General features: G+C 42.7%; 1 protein-coding gene across 1 annotated transcript in view; it reads right to left on the bottom strand.

Annotated features, from left to right (window-relative positions):
* Nucleotides 1-7,185: 7,185 nt before the first annotated feature.
* LOC126355253 (cytochrome P450 4C1-like) overlaps nucleotides 7,186-23,609 on the bottom strand; it is a 60,592-nt gene continuing 44,168 nt past the window's right edge. Inside the window, exon 6 of the mRNA XM_050005536.1 lies at nucleotides 7,186-12,392. Coding sequence (XP_049861493.1) covers nucleotides 11,946-12,392 — 447 coding nt within the window. The 3' untranslated portion in view covers nucleotides 7,186-11,945. The remainder of the gene's footprint in view (nucleotides 12,393-23,609) is intronic.

Genomic DNA, 23,609 nt, shown 5'->3' on the forward strand with positions numbered 1-23,609 from the left:
AATGGACAGATGAGATGGGAACAACACCTTTGATATAGGACGATGTACTGTAGTATTGATAGTGTGATCAATTTTAACAGTTTTACCATTAGTTCCGTAATTTCAGCTCCAGCCAGTGACACAGAAGAATGCTTCCCAATTTCTGTATCATTGCTAAATCACCCCTCCACTACTTTACAAGTACCGTATACTAGATTGGGAATGCAGACAGATGACTTTGTAGAATATCAATTCGGTCATATACGTCAAAGTAGCTATACCAAACAGCGTCCTGTATCGATGCAGATAGGTTATCTACATATTTCCAGAACATCAATCGTAGTTCAGAATTATCGATTAGAACGAGCCATCTTTCCCTGTCTGGATGGGCGTCACAGGGTATTCTCGCATTCGTAGGATAAAGTCAGAGATTGACAGATTCCTCCCATATAGGCATTGACCAATCTTCCCGGTAACACCACTCTTACCCATGGAACCCATCCAAATGCACAAGATTTATTCAGATGCGTGGGTATCATGAAGGGTAGCACCTCTTATCAGTGTATAGTAGACACGAGGGTATTGAGTGGTATGACACAAGGGTATTGAGTGGTATAACATACAGTTGAAAAGCAATGTGTGGTTTATACATGATAGAGCTCCAGACATATGGATTTTTAAACATTTCAGGTATATGAACCATAGTATCAATTCTGAAGCATTATTTCACTGTCTGGAGTCACTACCACGAAGGTACCAGCATGGAAGAAGTGATCATGGAGCATAAACACACACTCCTATTGTTACACAGTTCTGCACTTAAAAGTTCTATGTTTCCAAAACGATATGGTTTCTAAAGTATTTGTCATGCTGAATTAAACGTTCATAATTCTCTGATACAGGATATATTTGTCCAATTTCAGACGTTCAACCAACCCGCAAGTTTCCTACCCCAATCACTATAGTAACAAACTTTAAGATGATAAAACTACTTCCTTCTACACTACTCTGATGTCTTAGGAGAGCATCGTAAGTGAGTACCTCCTGCTTGAGCTGCTTACAAACCAACTAGGACGAAGTCAGGAGCTGCTGTTCTGTCTATTAACAAATTAATGGATTTCATGTGTCTCCTTAAGTCAGAAACGTACGTATCCTTGATCATACTTCCCGTATCAGTCTTGCTTATCATTAGTAGTAGTAGTCTCGGTTTTGACAGATGTGGCTATGTCTCACTAAAAAATACTAGGAAAAACCGACATGATAGCTGATTCTAAAACGTACCACTCAAGCCCTGCTGCACAAAATTGAACACAAAGAAGCAGCAACTTTTTACGAGGAAGTAAGCACCACAATTAGTAGCCAAAGGAAATGTAACAGTCTTATAGCTGTTTACGATAGCATCACCATAGCTCTGATAGTATTCCTGTTGAACAAAGAACTCCTGGTCTCAAGTGAAGTAGTTTTGCTCATGTGTAGGTTAATATAGCAAATTTTTCCTAACACCACGTCAAAAGGGTGGAGAGAATGGTATGCATGTGAAATACTTGAGAGTAGTTTGGAATAATTATAACTCAATTTCAGGAACTTTTGGGGGGAGAATTAAATGACAGGCAGGTAATATTGAGGTGATCGTAGTAATCTTTGAAAGTGACCAACAGTCACATTGAAACCACGTGTAGCAATAAGTTGAAATACTTGTGAGTGCTTTGCGAGTGCTAGTACTAAGTTGAAATACTTCCGAGTGCTACAGTTAAGCTGAATTACTGGCGTATGCACTGTAAGTTGGAAATATTTAAGAAATGACATGTGCAGGACTTGAAATTAGAGACGAGCACTTCCACGTGGTGAGTACTGTGTGAGTCTCAATCTGTGTATGAGACAAAGGATAAAGAGAAGTACTCGTCCAAGGTATCAGCTGAGGTCTCGCGTGTGTGACGAATATGATCTTAATACTACTTTGCGTGTTATGTTTCCGTGTGACACTAGATTCAAACACTAATACTCTGAGAGAGAAGCAAGGTGAGTCAGCCGTCTATCCAGCAACAACACTTGGCTTGCATTGCACAGGAAGACGTGCATATATCCTCCAGAGTTCGTAGTAGGAAAGAAAAGTTACGAAGTGGGGCAGTGTCGCGTGAAACTGGGATGAATACTAATTGAAGTGGGAAAGCTGAAAGTGAAGTGATTCTAACGTTGTGACTATTCTTTGTGATGTATTCTATGTTGCCGTATTTCATGTAATTACGTATGTGTGGTTTGCATGGGAGAGTAGCAAGATAGGTTCAGAGGCAGTGGCTTATGCATGTTCCCTTTTGTACCGCTCGGTCTGGAGTAAATTTTCGTGATGATGGGTGTGAGAGTCGAAGTGTGAGATATAGCAAAAGATCCACCACCCTATCCAGAAAGTGCACTGTAGAGTTGATAACTACGAGACCATAAGATAGAGAATCACCAATGTAAAGCCATGCCCACTGGGCGGAGTTTCTCATGTGTAATTGTTGTATAAAATGTAATGGTGTGTTCGGTTATCTTTGAATCGTAATAGAATTTATCAGAATTAAAAAGATAGTGAAAAGAAAGAGAGTGGTGGCCTTGTTCTTAGAATAGTGTGTAGTCATGATATCCAGAATTTATAATGTGTGCGCCATTCACATTCAGTGCGATGGCCACGTGTTGATCAAAGTCGTTGGGTAAGAAAGAAAATGTGGTATTGCCAGAGCCTAGTGAACAATCAGAGTTGTGTAAATTCCCAATAGTCATATGTGCGTTATCCGTTTCCGTTGCGTAATATTCAAGCAGGAGAATAATTTGTAGCTTAATTGTGGGTACTAGAGCTCATAATCAGTCATTGATGTTTTTGCGAGAAATAAGAATAAATCCACTCGCTTGGCAGACCACTCATCTTGCAGGCCTGACTGCTTGATGCCACAGTATGGGCAAGCCATGCGGGTGCCTCTCTTAATTTCGACCCTGCCAGGATTGTGCTGTTAGGATTTGCTGTTAAGATTTTTTTTTGATGGGATTTGTTAAGATTTTTATGTATATTGTGATAGCGCTAAGAAGTAAATTTTTTTGTTTGCAATTTCTTTCTGGATTGGTGAGGATCTTTTATTTTTTTATATAATTAATCGCTACATCGTTCAAGGCTGAGAGATCGTTGTATAATTTCTTTTTGCGTGATGTCCGCAGAAAATAGGTCGCAGTCGAAAGGTGTAGTCACCATGGAGAAGAGTGACGCTGGAATGAACGTAGCAGGTGGCATAGTGGTGCAAGAAGTACGTGTCGACCCTGCGTTAATGAGCAAACATTCAGAAGGGGCTGAAATGGTCAGCGGACCGCGGCTAGGCGATCCTTTAGTCGGCAGGGTTTGCCCACAATCGGAGGCTTTTCCCAAAGACGCGGGCGAGCCGGAACTAGGTCAGGTATGCGGTGAAAGTGTAGCTACCCTTAGCGAATCTACAGTTTCTCAGGCGAATGAGGTGAGCGCAACGAAAGTAGCAAATGACAATGTGCTACTGCAGTTTTCACAGAGGATGGATGGAGATAATAAGGAGAGAGATAGGGAGATAAGGAAAGATTTGAAGCGATGCATAAAGATAATAAGGAAAGATTGCAAGCGATGGATAAGGGAAATAAAGAGACAATGAAGAAGCTACACTCAGTTAACGATGCAGTTAATAGTCGGTTAGATGAGGGGGAGAAGAATCTGGGTGTGTTGAAGCAAGTATGTGACGCCGTGAAAGAAAAAGCCAATAATTTGGAGGTACGAATATTTGCAATAGAGAGTGATATTACAGAACGTAGGGACGTGTTCCTGGATGAGCGAACCAAAGGGGTAGTGGATGATTTACTTGCAGATAAACAAGGGGCATTAGACAGCATGGAAGCCAAAGTCACCCGGCAGGAAGTGGCGCTAAATAGACACAGGGATGAAGTTGCGGAAGTAGTGGTCAGAATGAAAAAGATTAGTGCAGATGTAGAAAAGATCAGTGTAAGAGGCAAGACAGGTTCTGACAGTACACAGCGAGAGGTTTATGAGGACCAGGAGGAGATACAAACACTATTACAGTTTAACGAGGCGCAATTAGAAATAAATAGGACACATTGGGAAGAACTAGCACAGTTGCAATTAGCGTGCAGTAGCGAAGGTGACACACAACCAGGTAGAATGCAGAGGGAGAGTGAGATAAATTCAAAAAAAGAAAATAGGCAGAGAGAGGAAGACGAACTCAGAGAGTTAGAAGAACGGTTGTGTCGGATAAAACAGATGGCAAACCCAACTGGGTATAGTCCGAAGGTCGGAAAACATAAAGGCGCAAGAAGAATGTAGGAGGCACCTCGTGTCGGTACAAAAGTACACTTGTTTTCCAGATCCTTATAACTACCAACATCCATTCCTGTGGCTGTCTCAGTTTCAAGATTCATTACCTTCATTGTGGGGACCGCTTCTCAAAATGAAGTTTGTGTGTAACCATTTGAGGGATGAGGATAGAGCGAAAATGCAGGAATTTATTAAAGACTGTAGTAGCTACAAGAAATTTTGTTACAAGATTTTAAATGAATTCTGGTCGAAAAGTAAGCAGGACCAGGTTAATCAAAGCATATTGATGATGCCAAATTGTAACAAAGGTGGTATAAGACATCCAGTGGCTTTCTGTCAGAAAATTCTGAGACGAAATAGGTATTTGGATGTGCCAAACAAACCTGGAGAGCTCATTAGGATCTGTATAACGAAGTTGCCAGTGAAATTGCGCAGAGATATAAGTCAACAAGCTGATCTGGTATACGCACCTAAGTTATGGGCATTACGGGGCAAGGAAATGCTGTAAGAAATTAAGGGAATCAGTTTATTTCATTAGTATGGAGAGGAGGATCAAGAACGTGCTTGGTAGTTGCAAATTGTGCCAGAAGGCAAAATCGTTACCTATCTCACGCAAAGCACCGCTTCTTCCGATAGTGCCAGGTAGATTGAGGGAATTCGAAGCAACAGATTTGTTTGGAACGCTACCTAAGTCAGTGCACGGATATAGATATGTTTTGGTAGCAGTGGAATTGGTGTCAAAGTATGTGACTTTTACCGCATTGAAACGTGCGACGGGAAGGACAGTAGCAGCAGCAAACGTTAAAAACTTTTTTGCGAGAAGTAGGAACTGTAGAAAAGTTAATAGCCAACAATGGACCACAATATAGATCCAGACAATGGGTAACCACACTGAAGAGAAGAAGGATGAAACCGGTGTTCATATCCCGATACCATGCTGCAAGTAACCCCAGTGAAAGAATGGTAAAAGAACTGGGAAAGTTATGTAGCATCTATTGCAATAGGCAACATAGAAGTTGGAGTATTTTTCTCAAAGATTTTCAGGACATCCTCTATGAGCTACCACATGGAGCAACTGGTTTATCACAAATTACGGTATTAAAGAATGAACCACTACCAGATCGAGGCAGGGAACTGGTAGATTTTCCGCAATCAGGAAAGCAATGGCACACGAAAATTGTCAAGATTGCGATAGAGCGTGTTAAGAAGGCAGCTAAGCATAGGCAGGAGAAGCAGAAAGGAAAGATCCGTTAGATCGAATTAGCAGTAGGAGACAAGGTTCTAATTAAAACTCATCGATTAGCTAAGAAGCACAGACTGCTAACCAGAAAATCCTTTACTGCGTATAATGGACCATTCAGAGTGAGGTGGACTGTCCATGAAAATGCTGTACTAATTGAGACGACCACGGGAAAACAATCGCATGGGCTTCATCACATTTCTAACATCAAATTATGGAAAAGTTAAGGGTAGATCGAAAGTAGGCAAGTTATGGTAGACAGTCAGTGTATTTATTTGTGGTGTGTAACGTTGTGCAGGGTTAAACTGAATATAAGAATTTTCGGGCGGGATGTCAGGAAGTAAGATGGAATAGACTGGTCGAATGAGTCATGAACGGGAGTCGACAGAGTGGTGTATGTACGTATTTTTTGTCATATGAATAAGGATTAAGCAGAAACGACGAGATGATTAATGAGTGGATAAAGATGGTAGATAGAGAGAGAAGCGACGTGATAAATAGTAGTGGATAAAGGTGATATTTAAGGAGAGAAGCGACGCGAAGCAGTGTGATTAATAAAGAGAGATTCAACGTGATGAAACGGTGGTAAATAAAGGTGAGTAGAATTGAATAATGTGGAGATGTCTTAGATGTATATTACAGAGAGGCCTGTGTATGCTGCAATCGAGATTGATGCTAATGGCGAAGGAAGACCAGGAAATGATGGAGTAAGGGACGGACGGAGAGCCGAAATACGAATGAAGAGATGAGGACAACAGCACAACGTGAAAGGACGTAAAGTGAGTATGAGATCCAGATGGTGAACGTTATGAAGTACTGACGTATGATGTAATATAGGTGTAAATCTAATTCTTACCATAACATTTGCAATACGGCAAATACAATATTTTGTTGTTGTTGTTGAAGCCTGGTACCAGTATAACTAATCAAAACGGTACCAAGAATGTGTACAGTTATTTTGCAGGATGAATAATTTGTGTATTTTTTGTTCTTAGATGAAACGTCGCAATTCTAAGTTGATATTTAGCAGGATGAATAATCGGTAAAGTGAATGCAGAGGTAAGCCGATGGAGAAAGGTGCCGGAGTGAAAGGACAAAATCAGGGACTGGAAAGCTATCTCTGAAACAACTCCATGTGTTATGTGGTTGAGTATAAGGGAGCAAAGGTATGGTATGTTGACGTGAGTGTGGTGGTGTTGAAGTTAGCTGACTTCTAGACCTATTCCGTAGGTGTATTAATGGATTGAATGAGAAGGAAAATGTAGTGACAGTTGAGTGAGAGACGTTGAGTAGGGTGATCAATGCACACACTCCTGTAATGGGGATGCTACCGATACGTAAGTAAAACATTATTGTGCTTTATTGTTTGATTTGGATGAACCTCGATGGTAGGTCAGGATATGACGTCATGTGGATGGTACATACATATCCTAGAAATGCTGTTATACATAATAAAAGGTAAACTATGTAAAGAGATACTAATTTCTGTCTGTCACAAGCACAAAGGTGCGTTGTATATTGTAGTTTTAGAATCAACAGTTTCCAATATGTTCACTGTGATAGGATGTTAAAGTAGTCTACTATTTGATATTGTGCGATGGGTAATTATGAGCTGTATAGATTGTTTCTTATTCCCTATTTTAAAAAAAAAAACTTTCATGTTTTGTATGAGGTACGACAGGTACAATTAATAGCACAAGTGTGCGTTGTATATAGAAAAAAGATTAATGTTGATTTTGTATGTGTAGAAAACTAGAGTCTATGATTTTATGTTTTTTAGAACATTACCAAGGTATCTAATAGATGATACATGTAATCAATGAGTATTTAAATACTATAAGAATATCCTTTTGCCTGTAATGTTGCGAGATGCACGGAACGGCCCGACTGATTAGGTGTCGTAGCGCTGAGGTACTCATGCAGAACACGCCCGTTCCTGCATAAGAATGCGGGAGGCCAAGCTGTCGTCGGCATGGGAGAGGCGACAGAGCCGCTGCGCTCCACACTCCACTGTCGGTCGAGGTACACTCCACGCACCCGCTACAACAGGTCAAGGGCCTGGAGCGATATGCACCTACCACTGACCATTCGTAAGTTGCGCCACCCTTACGACTGGAGACAGTATCCCGCGGAGGCAACAGCGGGTGGTTTTTCTGTTCAACGGCTCGCGCGGCGCCGGCTCTAAGGTAGAATGAACGACGCGCGGCAGAGTCCGGCGGGGAGTTTTTAACAGCAACTATTAACTAGTGCTGGGCTGTGGAACCATGAAACAAGATGACTGCTCGTATGTCTCTATAAGTTGGAAAGTGAAGGAGTGGTGTTTCCGCGCTGTGAGTCTTTAGCAGACAGTACGATAGTTTTGTTTTGTCTTGACCACTGAACGGTGGGGTCCATAAACTTGAGGGAGTGACTTGTTAAGTGTGCTTTGTAAAATGCATGTGGGGCGCTTGGTATACTTAAAGGGGACAGTTGTCGTTTGGTGACTAATTATTGTCTGAACGCAAGAAACTAAAGTGGGACATTGACATTTGCATTTGTAGTAGGCGACATTTCTTTAATTGGTGCGGGAATAAGTACTGTTTGTTGGAACTTAGAACTTTTAGTTACACCATGAACTGAAAGAACAGAACCGTGGGTAACAGTAGATGTAGGGCCATTTCTGGACGAAGAGATTTGTGTGGATGATAGTCGGAGAGTGACTATGACATTTGTGTTTGATGTGAGATACAGTTTACGGTTCAGTTCGTGTTCAAAATGCCGATTTGAATGACCTAAAGACTTTTGTCTGGGTAACCATGGGAGAGTTTTGACACCGATACAGTGTTTCTAGAAAACTGTCAGCAACTTTTTGACCCCAAGAAAATCACAGAACAAAATGATTCCGTGTGACTCGCAAGATAGGTAATAATGTATTTGTATTTGGGTAAATCTTTTTATATGTTTTATTCCTGAAGAGACAGCTAGTGCAAATGTGTTTCATTAACATATGTGTTTAGAAAAGTTAGTGTGTTTCTTTTTGGTTTGTTATCGGTTATCAAGTTCATGTAGCATGTTTATTAGAATATTTGGTACAAGGATGCTTTAATTATTAAACAGTGTACTAATACTAATGTAGCGGCTCTTGTTGCGTTGGTCAGTAAGGTTGTCACAGGGGACAAGAGTTTGCATTGCACAACAAATATCTGAATTGACGGATGTATTTTGATGTCGTGGACAGTAATAATCTTGTTAATGTGTTTACTGAAGCCACTTATATGCATTATCACAGTGGTGATATTTCACATTGAAGTGTAACGGAGGCTAGTCTAAATGCAAATTCTTGTCGTCTAAATATGTAACAACAAAGAAATGAGCAGTAGATTAAAATACGAGAGTTACTGGTGGATTCAAGCACTTATTGCTAACTATTTACTGCTTGTATTGATCAAAGTTGATGGACTGACTAGCTCAGCAGCAGGTAATTGTACTGGTGGACAAGGAGAAGGTTAAACTCACAGTCGAGTAGTGGTGGCAACTGCTTAAGTGATGATAGTTAATGAGGTATGGCATGATGTCTTAGATGGACTATATTACGTAACCAGTATGTAACTTGTGGTGTATTTCACTGTTTTTTTTCTCAGTTTTATTTCTCTGTTGGTTTAACGTACATTTTACAACCTGGAGCCTGACATTCTACATGTAACTGGTGTACACTTTTTGTTGTTGTTGATGTTGTTTTGTATTTAGACACTGCTGTGTAAAGAGTATTACCCTGCAATTTATGAAAGTCAGATTACTTTCTCAGTGTTTGGACGGTGAGCTATTTATAATTTCGTGAGTACAATTAGTATTTTTTTATGTGTTGTAGAATTAGTGAAGTTTGGATTACTCCTAAAAATAACGGAGATACCGGATACTAAGCAAATTTTTATCTCACTATTATTTTTATTTGTCATTTGGATTGATGTAAGTTTGTATGTGTACGTTACTCCACATTGTGGAGAGTACATTAATGCAATAACTATGTCAATAATTCATAAAGTAACAGCATTTGGTCGTCTATTTGAGGTCACTAGGGGCTAATGTCTCCTCCTGCTTATTATGATGACTTGCTACGTTTGTTCGAATACAGTTTTCTTTAAAAAAAATTCGGAACTACCCTCGCATTGCAAGGATAGTACCGTACCATTTTTTTCTGCATGGGTAGCCGGTGGTGAGAGGGTACAGTACCGCCCGACATTGAAAATACACCAGAGATGGTTCCTTTGTGTCGCCAGACACCAGTGATTTCCGCCGATTCTCCACGCTATTCTGCAGCTAATTGTGCCAAAATGCTATCCTCACAGCCAGCGATTGATGGGAGCAAAAAAATGAAGATCAGAGGGAGCCAAGTCCGTGCTGTTTAGTGGGTGACCAAACACTCTTCCTCGAAAATTCTGCAGGAGCGTCTTCGTGGCATCTTTTTGCAACATGCGATCGAGGGTTGTCATGAAGAAGGAAACACATGACAGTTAAGTTGTATGATCTGCACGAAAGGGTAGGAAAGAAGAGGGAGTTAAGCGTCCCGTCGACATTGAGGTAATTAGACACGTAGCACAAGCTCGGATTGTGTCAAGGATGGGGAAAATTGAGTGTGCCCTTTCAAAGGAACCATCTCGGCATTTGCATGGAGCGATTTAGGAAAATCACAGAAAATCTAAATCTAGATGACTCAACGCAGGTTTCAACCGTTGTCCTCCCTAATGCGAGTCCAGTGTGCGAAACACTGCGCTACCTCGTTCGGTGATCTGCTGGAAATAACGAGAAACCCCTCAGCAGGAGACACTGACTTTCTAGGCATCTCACTGTGCACTCAGACCTGAGAAGTACGACGGTGTGCGATATATGCTCATACTAGAGAAACTGCGCAACACATCTGCGCAAAGCTCCACCGGATTTTTCACTGTGGTTTTAATTTCGCTACCGCTCGGATGTTGGAAAAAAGAATTCTCGTTGCACATGTAAGCGCGTAATCGTAAAGAATACACTGCATGAAGGATGTACAGAGTGGCAATAATCAAACTTTCACTACCTGAGACAGTCTACAGGGAATCCTACGCTATTTGTCGAATAGATACAAAACTTCATAGGAATAATGTTCAAACTATGAGCTGCAGGATTTGCGTTGTTGGTAGTGTTAATGTCGTGATGATTGTGATGATAACCAGTACAGCTATGTAAGGTTGAAACATAAGCATCAGTGTGCATTACAGTTGCAGATAGTTGACATGGCTGTGGACAAGACGAGCAGGACCTTACTCGTAAAGCTGTTTTATCAAAACAACAGCAAAAGTGGTGCTGCTCTTCGCGAATATTGACGCATTAAAAGAAGACGGAGAGCTCCGCTTTCCCCACTGGTAGTGAAGAACATGATTCAGAAGTTGGAATTAACTGGCGATTCGAGAGTTGCCCCTGAGAGAAGCTAATTAATCAGTTAATTAGTGAATGTTATTGTAATATTTCTCTACGTAAAGATTTCGTCATTTTTTATCTTCTGTATAAATAAGTTCTGTGTTAATGGTACATAATGTATATCTGTGTTTGCCACAGGCAGTTGTCACCTAAAGATGACCCGGGAAGCCGAAAGCCGGTTCACGACAAAATAAATATCATTTTGCAGAACATTAGGAAGTTTTTTCTTTTTAATGTTGGATGTTTCTTTTGAAAATAGCTTAAAATTACCCTAATTTCTTTCTTCAATAGCGTAGAGGATATAGACATGGAAAATAGGATGACTGTTTATGAAACATCGCGTACTTGAAACTTCCTGGCAGATTAAGACTGTGTGCCAGACCGAGACTCGAACTCGGGACCTTTACTTTTCGCGGGCAAGTGCTCTACCAACTGAACTACCTAAGCACGACTCACGCCCCGTCCTCACAGCTTTACTTCTGCAGGTACCCTAATCTACCTTAATCTGCCAGGAAGTTTCATATCAGCGCACACTCCGCTGCAGAGTGAAAATCTCATTCTGGAAACGTCCCCCAGGTTTTCAGGAGTGCTAGTTCTGCAAGGTTCGGAGGAGAGCTTCTGTAAAGTTTGGAAGGTGGGAGACGAGGTACTGGCAGAAGTAAAGCTGTGAGGACGGGGCGTGAGTCGTGCTTGAGTAGCTCAGTTGGTAGAGCACTTGCCCGCGAAAGGCAAAGGTCCCGAGCTAGAGTTTCGTTCCGGCACACGGTTTCAATCTGCCAGGAAGTTTCATATCAGCGCACACTCCGCTGCAGAGTGAAAATCTCATTCTGGAAATATCGCGTACTTGTACGTACGCGCATTGCTGAAAACATGTGAAGCGACGGTCCTCGTTACAGAAACAAGCACATCGTGTCAATAGTTTCCCATAAAGAATGCGCCCCGACGTTGGCGTTATTTAATGCTGTTCGCAGTGATTCACGAACGTGCCGCGGCAGGCGACGGGGTGTGCCGGGGCACAAAGGCGACCCTGAGCCCCGAGACGGGCTGCCCCGTGATGGAGAGCGCCACCTCTTCCAGCTGCTGCCTGCTGGAGCCGGGCAGCACGTGGAAGCGCCGCAACACGGCCGCCAGCTGCGTCTTCATCTGCAGCAGCGCGAACCTCCCGCCCACGCACTTGCGGGAGCCGGTGCCGAACGGCAGGTAGCTGTACGGATGCCTGGCAGCGCTGCTGCCGCCCTTGAGGAAGCGCCCGGGGTCGAATCGGTCCGGCTCGGGAAACGAGTCCGGCTGTCGGTGCAGCAGGCTGAGTGCGACGAGCACGCACGCGCCCCGCGGCGCCACGCAGCGGCCGCCGTCCAGCGGTGTGTCCTCGGTCACGAGGTGCGGCAGGTTCGGCACTATGGGGAACAGCCGCAGCGTCTCCTACAAAACACACCGCCAGGCTCATGTTCATGTTCGTAAAACTCACCAAAACTGATCTGGACGTGATTAAGGGAAGACGTACTCGAAAGACACCAAAATTTATTACTAATATTGAAATTTCAAATCTTAAATATTACGTTCTAATTCCACTGCTAAGCGTCATAAAAACAACAATTAATAAAAGCTTGCACAGGGTCACGCCCCTTTTTTTTATTATTATTCATTCCTTGCGGTGTTTTCTTCCGGTTTTATGTAGTCCCACTGTGGAGAATATTTCGGCGTTCAGCAGATACAGCACTCCTACAAAAGCGTCTGCATGGAAAAATTCACAATCCTAATTCGAGTTACAACTCTTTGTGAGGAAAACCATGTCCGAAGACAACATTTGTTTCCAAAACTGCTCACGAAGTTGCAGCTTATGATGCTTGTTTAGTTTTTAACTGTGCTAATCTTGGAAGACTACGGACTCTACACAGGCCATGATTTGATCCAGTACCTTTCACACTGACGATATTGAAGGAAACAGACAACAGAGGAACTGATAAAGCTGACGTTATTGTTACCCAATCTGAAAATCAATTTAACCTAAGAGGACAAGCAAAGGAAAGACTCCTCGAGGAATGAAGACGATAATGTATATGTAGTTGTGGGATAATGCTATTCCTCTCACACTTAATATATCAAATTGATGTCAAATTAATTACGCAAATTAATTGAAATTGATTAATTAATTACCCTCCCTGATGATGTCATAGATTTTCCCAACTGGCTCGTGGGTCCCACATGGATATCTCAACCCCTCCGTCCCCCAGACAAAGAAATTCAAATTTTGGAGAGAAATTCAAAAAATTGTTGGAAATTCAAAAAAGGTGGGAAATTCAATGTGTCTTCATAAATTTGAATTTGAGTGGTAAATTCAAATGCTAATTACACTGTATTTCAGACGCTATAATACATTCTTTATTTTTAGAAAATCTATGTGAATTTCGCTAGTGTATTACGATGTACGCTACTCCCTTATTTTATTGTAGTTGGAATACTGACACACTCTATAACATCATAGTCAAAGATGACCAAACCAGAAATCCGTTACAGTCTAACTTCGCTCCTCCTATTGGTGGGAAATTCAAAAATTGGGTGTAAAATCCAATTTTTTCTTCTCTCTGGCTATGAAGCATGAGCTTTGCCATTGATCAAGCACTGGACAGCAACTCTACCCAGTTTCATTAATAACTGCTGGATGTAGACACAATAATTGCTGTTAGTCTGGCACTAGAGGGTTGTTCCAGCCAGTCTGGCCAATGACCCTGTAGAGAAGAATAGTTAATAATAATGGGACAGCTAACTATCACCGAAATGCTGGGGAATAGCTGTTGGGAGGAACATAAATATGAGCAATAATATTAGAAAAATAAGCCACAGTAGCTGTGCAACTATAAATGCCTGCCCCTATATAGAGGACTCCGGTAGCAACAGCATTGGGAATAAAACACACTTACGCCTATTTACAAGAGGGAAGCCATATGCTAGCCAACAGAAACATGGAAGATACATTGTACGACATTTTGTGGTCATTATCTTGCTTGAATTCGGCATCTCAAGACGAAGGAACTGACCCGTTACCACCCGTCTTGTCCAGTACCTTCTAGCGAGTGAAAAGCCTTCGAGCCAAAATTTTTCTTTGTAAGTGTAACTCGCTACACACTTAAGCCACAGCTTCTGTCACTGACCCCTCGAGACCACTTCTACCGTTGGCTGTGGCAGGAGCGAATTGAACTAACTGCACCCTTCGTATTCAGTTTGAAAAATCCACTCTATCCAATTCGAAATAGGGATGTTTTGTCATAACACCTCGTATTTCTCACGCGAAATCCAGATTCCTCCCTTTTATACGAGCTATTTTCGAAGACAGAAGAAATCGGACCGTACATGTGTTTTAGCATCGCTACAGTGACGTTACTTGTTGTGAAAATCCTGTACAATAATATAATATATGCTATATTTCCTATTAGTACTCTCTCATCAGGCTGAAAAATCTGTTCTGATCAGCTTAATATCTGTCACGTCCTGCAACCGAGGACTAGAATATTAAACTCGATTTGGCTTCATGACGGAGTGCTAAGAACATGCTCTGCCTCTGTCAAAGGATGTATTCGTGCTGAGGAGGACAGCACTCCTTCTTGGTGTCTATTCGATACGAGCCTGATACATGTGAGAGTGTTATGGTGATATAACAGACGACTAAGAAGAAAAAGAAATGTTTGGTTTATGCATGATGGAGAACCAGAGGGAAGGAGTTTGAAACATTTTACGTAAATCACTTGTGCTACCAATCCTGTAGTTTTGTTGTAGTGTTTGGATTCCATACCAAGAAGGCACTGGGAAGAGAGATATGATCGTAGAAGAAAAACACACGGCTACGTGATCCTGCGCTTAAACATGCTATAATATTAAAGCAGTGTGATTTCCGGTGAATGAAATGCTGTTACAGCGCAGGCAGATACACATGGAGAAAAACAGCGTAGTTGCTCTGGATGTTGACAACTGTATTACATTGACAAGCAATTTCAGTAAACGTGGTGAAAAGAAATGTCATGATAACATGAGCAGAAGAGCCATAAAATCGGTAGAACTACGAAACTTGACGGGAAATACGAATAATTTGAGGGAAGTACTCCAAAATGCGGGGAAATTGAGGGAAAATAATGGAGTACTTATGTCTGCTTGGTGCAGGAAAGTTCTTGTGCATAGGAACGAGTATGTAACAGCATGAGGAATATGACAAAATGTTGACAGGGAAGCATCAGGAACGAGGGAAACAGTCGTTTTTCGTCGACACTGATAACACGGCTGAAACAGATTCTTTAACACGGATGACCACCAAATGAAGAATAATAAGTTTATATATGTCGGGTCACAAAGCCAGGTGTAATCCCAAAGTTATCGGCAACCAATTTATAGAATTTTATAAAATTTCCTTAACTAAAGAGCTTTGTATTACTAACTTGGTGACCGCAGTACGCAACTACAGAATGGCTCTCTTGTTTGACCCTGTGCAAGACTGTTTAAGTGTTTTAAGGTCTAACAGACAGTATTTGCAATGTGCTCCTCTGTACTCTCTATCAATCACAACCATTGTCAGCTAACAAATACTTTACAGAACAGTTGCTGCATGGTTTAAACAACATTCTGCTGTATGTCTATTTAGGTAATAAGGATACCTACAAGTTGACTGCTGTCTTTGTTGCTTTCCTGGAATGGACGATAGAAAGTAGATGGAGCAATCAGTTTGAGAGGTTGTGATGAGGCATGGTTTAATGGTAGACGACTGATGCATTGTAGAGAGAGATGACGTGTGTGGAAGAAACTGTGTTCTGTTCACTTAGTGTACCGTGGTATGTAATTTCATATGTCGGACACTATTGCAATGCGTTTATCTATTTCATTAAAAGATGTAATTGTTTCATACATTATCCACTGCTGACGACCGTTTTATAGGACTGATGCGAGCACAGTATGATTTCCATACCGTAACTGGATGTGAGCAGTGGGCGCTGTACACGTCTAGAAAGCTGTATAGTACATATATAAAAAACAGTTTTTTTCTTTTTGTGTAGAAGGCAGAAATTTTATCATCGTAATGTTCCTTACCATAATGGTTGGAATAGAAAGCTTCAGGGAGAATGTATGTCAGATGTTGAAAATCTATTTCCTGTACTGGAGTATTAACAGCGTTTCATTCCATGTGACTAATATATCGGAAATCACACTACTTTAACATTATAGCGCGGTTTAGTGCCGAACCGTGTATCCTTATGTTCTATGTTTATGTTCTATGTTTACATTCTATGATCATATCTCTTTTCGTAGTGCCTTCTTGGTGTGGAATACAAACGCTATAAAAATACTGCTGAAGTGATTGCACAAGTGATTTACGTAAAATGTTACGAACTCCTTCCATCTGAAGCTCCATTATGCATAAACGATACTTTTCTTTTCCGTCTTATATCGTCTGTTATATCACCACAACACTCTCAAATGTATCAGGCTCATATCTACTACACACCAATAAGCAGTGCTAACCGCCTCAGCATGCATACACCTAGAGAGATCGTGTATGACACAGCACTAATGGTGAAATCTGGAGACCTGTTGCATGACAACATTATATAGGGCAGGCACTGAAACTAGATCAGAGCAAAACACAAACTCGACGTTTCTGGCGAGCCAGGCAGCAGACTACAGCAGAATTTTGTGGATCAAACAGATCAGACAGGGTCGTGTCACCTATGTTACATGGCGAAAGAAAGGCTAAGGCGAATGCAACGGTAGCAAGAGCTCTTACCAACCAGTTCTATTCTATAACAAACTCCTTAAGCAAGCACAGATGAGTGGGAACCACTAATTCCTTCGTAATAGCAACTCATATGTGATCATGACGAAAGATATTGGGTAAACATTATCCACTAGTTCGCTCCGTTAATACCCCAGCAGTTTAGCTTGTAAGGCAGTTGGTAAGAGTGATCGATATCATACATGGCGTTCCCATTCGATTCTCTGTTTGGAGGGAAGTGACGTCTGGCTCAAGTCTGTTGTAGATTTCCTGCACGCTACGGACAACAACAGCTGCTACTGGAAGAGATATCTACCTCGTCATAATCACCAGTTGCAGCGTTCAACATCAAAGTCTGCCTCTGTCGCTGATGATAGGACATAAAGGTGTTTCTATCCCACCAGGATCGGAACACCAGTGTCCCTGACATTCCAGAGGACTGAATAGGGCCTACATGGACGGCAGATCATTATCTTCGAATGCCACGGCTACACCGCAACCGTCTCTTGGTACGATGGATGATGGAGAATGGTGGTGAGCGTGAGAGAACGGAGCACTTCCCAAGTTGGTGTGTGTAATTGCAATAGGCGCGTCGCCGTCATTGACTGCCGGGGCAGCCAGCCGTGGTGGCCGAACGGTTCTAGTCGCTACGGTCTGGAACCGAGCGACCGCTACGGTCGCAGGTTCGTATCCTGCCTCGGGCATGGATGTGTATGATGTCCTTAGGTTAGTTAGGTTTAAGTAGTTCTAAGTTCTAGGGGACTGATGACCTCAGAAGTTAAGTCCCATAGCGCTCAGAACCACTTGAACTGCCGTATAGCAGAAGCCGGGGCCACCACTGAACAGCCAGTGCAGCAGCCGGCTGGAACGAAGTGTGCAATGTCATTTGATGGGAATGGGCTGGAGGTCGTTTACGTCGCGATTCCTCTGCGGGCATTGACAGATGACGCCAACCACGAGTCAAGTTAAGACGCTACGTGTACCACTGCCATCTTTCTGAGGAAAACTAGGAAGAATCAAACAGAAGGACGTCTCCTGGCACAGAACTAACTACTCATCCTCTCGCAATAGTTTCCCCTTGCAGACCGAAATCGAAGCTCATTCCGCAGTAGAAGGCGGAGTGCTCCAGTGGATATGATTCGTTTGTTGGGGTGGTAATCGTCACAGGTGTTGGAAAGATCTTTCAATCTCCGACTTTATGCTACGAGTGCGAGAATATTTTGCAACTCTCATCCACACAGGGGGAGATGGCAAATCATAATAAATTCTTACCTAATTTATAAATTGTTTCGGTTAAGGTTCGTAGTTCTTGCACCTCCTCTCTTCAGATGAAAGCTTCATACACGAAGAAACAGTACTTTTGTCATGTTATCTTGGCAGTGTATCAGGGTTTGCGATATGTCCACACGTACATGACCATAGCAAAGTAATGGAGTTGGCAGTGATACAGAAATTGAGAACACTACAGGATCGACGCGATATGACGTTTTGTTAACGTGTCAGTTCGTCGAGAGTGGTGGTTTGGACCTTGAGTAATTGTGTAAAATGCGTTGAAAATACAGAAACCCGGTAACATTCCGAAATTGAAGTAGAATATGTAAAACTGATTAAAATACGATTAAAAAAGTGGAGGAACGAAAGCACAGTGCCACGTAACAAATCACTCGAAGCCGTGGACAGAACATAACAAGACTTGCGAGGAAATTCTGAAGTGATAGAAGAAGCCCTACTCATACTTTTAGGAAATTTTCGACAAACACTCCCAACATTAGCAAACGAAATTAATACCTGCTTTAAAAAAATCAAGTCTGGCCACATATACAAATACTGCGACTAACAAACGCTATGAGAGTTGAACTATCGAAAGGCGAAACAACAGCACATTTTGCTGAACAACTTCTACAAATAGGGAAAGCATATCCTACTGACCAGACAACCGGCCTCATTAAACTCACCAGTGATTTCTGTAACGTCGTCACTACTGAAAAAAAAAACTCATCGACTAAATTTATCCAAACATTGTACACAACTATACCAGACTGGATTGGCTATTTGAAAGGGCAGTTTTGGAAACCCCAAAACAGTGTGGTCGACGATATCAACTTGAATATTCAAAAGAAAATGCAAATCGATCAACCCGATGGAACGTTGAAGGAAGTGTGATCTTACCTACAGATTTTCTGAACTTTTTGCAAGTACCACGAGTGCCATTACACTCCTTTCGACTTAAAATAGGATCTCCGATTATAGTACTCAGAAAACCTAACTCATCAGAACTACGTAATGGAACAAGGATGATCGTCAAACAGCTGCAGAGAACATCATCGAAGCCGAACTTATGGCTGAAAAGTACAAAAGACACACACTATTTATCCCCAGAATACCACTGATCTCTACTGAACTGCCGTTTCAATTTAAAAGATTGTCATTTCCAATCAAATTAACCTCTAGTTTTAAAATTAACAAAGCGCAAGGACAAACTTTAAAAACTCTTGCTTCTCTCACGGCAACTATTCGTAGCTTGCTCTCGAGTAGGAAATTCGAACAATTTGAACATATATACCCCGCATAACAAAATGAAAAATGTTGTTTAGAAACAAGTATTGTAAATAGTTATGTTTTCAGTATATTTTTACCTCTTATACTTTACAGTTTATCCTTTTAGTCCAACTACGACACAATCTCTCATCGACTCCCTGAGCGAAGCCGGGTACCCCTGCTAGAAACTTAAAACAAAAAATTGGTGAGCGTACTGTCTAATGGTCCAAAAATACTCTTATTTCACTCTGAAGCAGCTAATTTCATCAGTTAAAACTAAGAGCCTTTAATGCCGTATTAGTACCAGTGTTGTTATGTGGGACCACCAGAAAGGTCCAAGAGAATATGTCGAACTTCGAACGGAAAATCATTAAGAAGATCTCTGAAGCAACTGGCGAAAAGAAAGACACCTGCCCAAACAACCGAGTATCTTGCAGAAAATGAAAGCAAGGAGAATAAACCTATCAGCGCATGTTTCCTGGAAGCCAATCACTTTCTGGTCCAAGGCTGTGCTTACGTGAAATCCTGTCGGTATCTGTTCCATTGGGAAACCATGGGAGCAATGGAAAGATGAACTGCAGGAGCACCTTCAGTAGCTGGGTATCCTTGTGCACTGGATCCAAAGTGCACTGGATCCTATGGAGGAACAATGTAAGATCGGCGCAGGGTCTTCAGGCCCTGTGATCGCCGATATATCTTTGTGTATGTGTAAAGGTGTTGACAATACGAAAAAAAATCCACCTAACGGACGCTCACAGGGCCCTTAAAAATCACACAGCTTTGAATCCTACGATTTGTTGTTTCATATAGTTAGGAAAGAGCAAATAAATCCTTAACGTGCCGTCAACGAAAAGATTATAGACACACACGCCCCAAACGGGCATGGATGGAGCAAGAATAGCTCCTCTTGGCATGTTCAAAGAAAAATTCACCAACGCCGATTTGGGGAAAGTATGATAATTTAACACCGGGTGATTAGATGGAGATCTGAACTTCACTTCCACAGCTGCTTTGATTAGGTCAACAGCAGGTGTCGAGGCACTATAGTCAAAGCCTAGCCCGAAGCATCATCCATCCGTGAACGCAGTGTGATAATGCTCATGTCTCCAATTGTAGCACTCTCACCATAGAACATCAGGGGTTCGCGAAGAGTTGGGGTTAAAAGTAACGACTACGTAAAATACCGTGTGTGTGGACCAGTTTCTTTCACTAGCCTTCTAATATTTCTCTGAAAATCTGATTACATTAATGTCACCATACCAATCGTTAAAATTTTATTTTGGGTTGTCTTCACACGAATTTGTCCTCACGATATGTAATGGGAGTCCGTGGTGTATGACCATCGTTATTTCTATTTTGTTTTACATTTTTTCAGCGTGTTCGCTTCAGAAACAATATGCAGACGTTATGCAGCTCGAATTAGTTCCATGTAGATCCTCTTTAGGAATCCTCTAAAGTGTATGAAAATGTCTACTTGAACTCCTGCATAAGCCCAGAATAATATGACTTCACACATTCACACTTCACTACTTACGCAGTTATCGTCTATCATAGTTTGTATGACATCCAGCGACCTCAGAATCTTTATTTACAAACTGCTAAATTACTTACTCTGAGGTGTTTCTAGTTCAACCGAAGTGACGCATATGTTGATTGAAAAATTGGAAATTTGTTGCAAGGTCTTATGGGACCAAACTGCGGATGTCATCGGTCCCTAAACTTACGCACTACTTAATCTAACTTAAACTAACTTACGCTAATGACGACACACACACCCATACCCGAGGGAGGACTCGAACCTCCGACGGGGGAAATTTTGATTGGGTATGCAACTTGCCATCAAAAATCTAAGACTGTTCTGGTACATTTTCGGAATATGTTGATAAGAGAATCGCTCGACCTCATCTCACTACCGATTAATTTTTCTCCATGTATATCGGTGCCGGCCGATGTTGCCGAGTGGTTCTAGGCGCTACAGTCTGGAACCGCGCGACCGCTACGGTCGCAGGTTCGAATCGTGCCTCGGGCATGGCTGCGTGTGATGTCCTTAGGTTAGGTCGCTTTAAGTGCTAGGGGACTGATGACCTCAGACGTTAAGTCCCATAGTGCTCAGGGCCATTTGAACCATTTGTACACTCCTGTAAATTGAAATAAGAACACCGTGAATTCATGTCCCAGGAAAGGGAAACTTTATTGACACATTCCTGGGGTCAGATACATCACATGATCACAATGACAGAACCACAGGCACATACACACAGGCAACAGAGCATGCACAATGTCGGCACTAGTACAGTGTATATCCACCTTTCGCAGCAATGCAGGCAGCTATTCTCCCATGGAGACGATCGTAGAGATGCTGGATGTAGTCCTGTGGAACGGCTTGCATGCCATTTCCACCTGGCGCCTCAGTTGGACCAGCGTTCGTGCTGGACGTGCAGACCGCGTGAGACGACGCTTCATCCATTCCCAAACATGCTCAATGGGGGACAGATCCGGAGATCTTGCTGGCCAATGTAGTTGGCTTACACCTTCTAGAGCACGTTAGGTGGCACGGGATACATGCGGACGTGCATTGTCCTGTTGGAACAGCAAGTTCCCTTGCCGGTCTAGGAATGGTAGAACGATGGGTTCGATGACGGTTTGGATGTACCGTGCACTATTCAGTGTCCCCTCGACGATCACCAGAGGTGTACGGCCAGTGTAGGAGATCGTTCCCCACACCATGATGCCGGGTGTTGGCCCTGTGTGCCTCGGTCGTTTGCAGTCCTGATTGTGGCGCTCACCTGCATGGCGCCAAACACGCATACGACCATCATTGTCACCAAGGCAGAAGCGACTCTCATCGCTGAAGACGACACATCTCCATTCGTCCCTCCATTCGCGCCTGTCGCGACACCACTGGAGGCGGGCTGCACGATGTTGGGGCGTGAGGGGAAGACGGCCTAACGGTGTGCGGGACCGTAGTCCAGCTTCATGGAGACGGCTGCGAATGGTCCTCGCCGATACCCCAGGAGCAACAGTGTCCCTAATTTGCTGGGAAGTGGCGGTGCGGTCCCCTACGGCACTGCGTACGATCCTACGGTCTTGGCGTGCATCCGTGCATCGCTGCGGTCCGGTCCCAGGTCGATGTATTGTGGAGACCTCACGCCCCACGTGTTGAGCAATTCGGCGGTACGTCCACCCGGCCTCCCGCATGCCCACTGTACGCCCTCGCTCAAAGTCCGTCAACTGCACATATGGTTCACGTCCACGCTGTCGCGGCATGCTACCAGTGTTAAAGACTGCGATGGAGCTCCGTATGCCACGGCAAACTGGCTGACACTGGCGGCGGCGGTGTACAAATGCTGCGCAGCTAGCGCCATTCGACGGCCAACACCGCGGTTCCTGGTGTGTCCGCTGTGCCTTGCGTGTGATCATTGCTTGTACAGCCCTCTCGCAGTGTCCGGAGCAAGTATGGTGGGTCTGAAACACCGGTGTCAATGTGTTCTTTTTTCCATTTCCAGGAGTGTATATCTGTCAAGTGGAAGTGTTTTGAAGGTCCTGTAAGCCCATTTCTCACACCACATTTCTCTAAATACAATAAAACGCATTACCTCGCTGAAACATACCATACCCTTCAGTCAAGGAAGTTGACAACGATAAATGGCCCGGTTGTCCAAGGAGTGTATGCACAAATGATTGAAAATTCTATAAGGTTATTTTCCAGACGATAACGGTAAGACCGTTGTCGTCTAGGATTCATATGTCTGTTCTTCGGGTTCTTATCCTGACACAATTACTTTCATCCGTAAAAACCTGGCGACTCTTCGAAGAAAGGTCCTCGACGCATCAGCAGAACTGAAGTTTGGATAGTCGTCAGCGATCTCTTAACTACAAAACATGCAGGTAAAGTCTGGTTTGCCTGCTGGTTTCTTTAGACAACGAGCTGCTACACTATTGCATATTGATTCCTCTTCATGCACCACTGTTATTTGCCGTCATATTGAATATCAATGATGCGTGGAGCGCCGAAGTTGCCGCTGTCACCTTACTGTAACGAGAACAGTTGGCAGATTCTTGCCGTTGCAGAATAGTTACCTGGTTGGGCAAGAAAGTCTATGACCTTTACTTTTTATAGTTAGGATAAGTACGGTATATTTCTTCTCATGAGAACAAGGAGCGAAATGCATACAAAATCTCATACGTAACCAACTTGCGCAGAACACATATTGCGACATACGAGGGTTGGAACCTAAACAGTGGCAACTATTTATTCACAACCGATTCAAAAGAGTTACATGTTTGCACCTGTTACTATCCTTCATAGTGGTCATTAGCGTTGTGTAGAAACCGTTGCCGGCGAT

The sequence above is a fragment of the Schistocerca gregaria genome, chromosome 3, assembly GCF_023897955.1.
Source record: "Schistocerca gregaria isolate iqSchGreg1 chromosome 3, iqSchGreg1.2, whole genome shotgun sequence".
Taxonomy (NCBI): domain Eukaryota; kingdom Metazoa; phylum Arthropoda; class Insecta; order Orthoptera; family Acrididae; genus Schistocerca; species Schistocerca gregaria.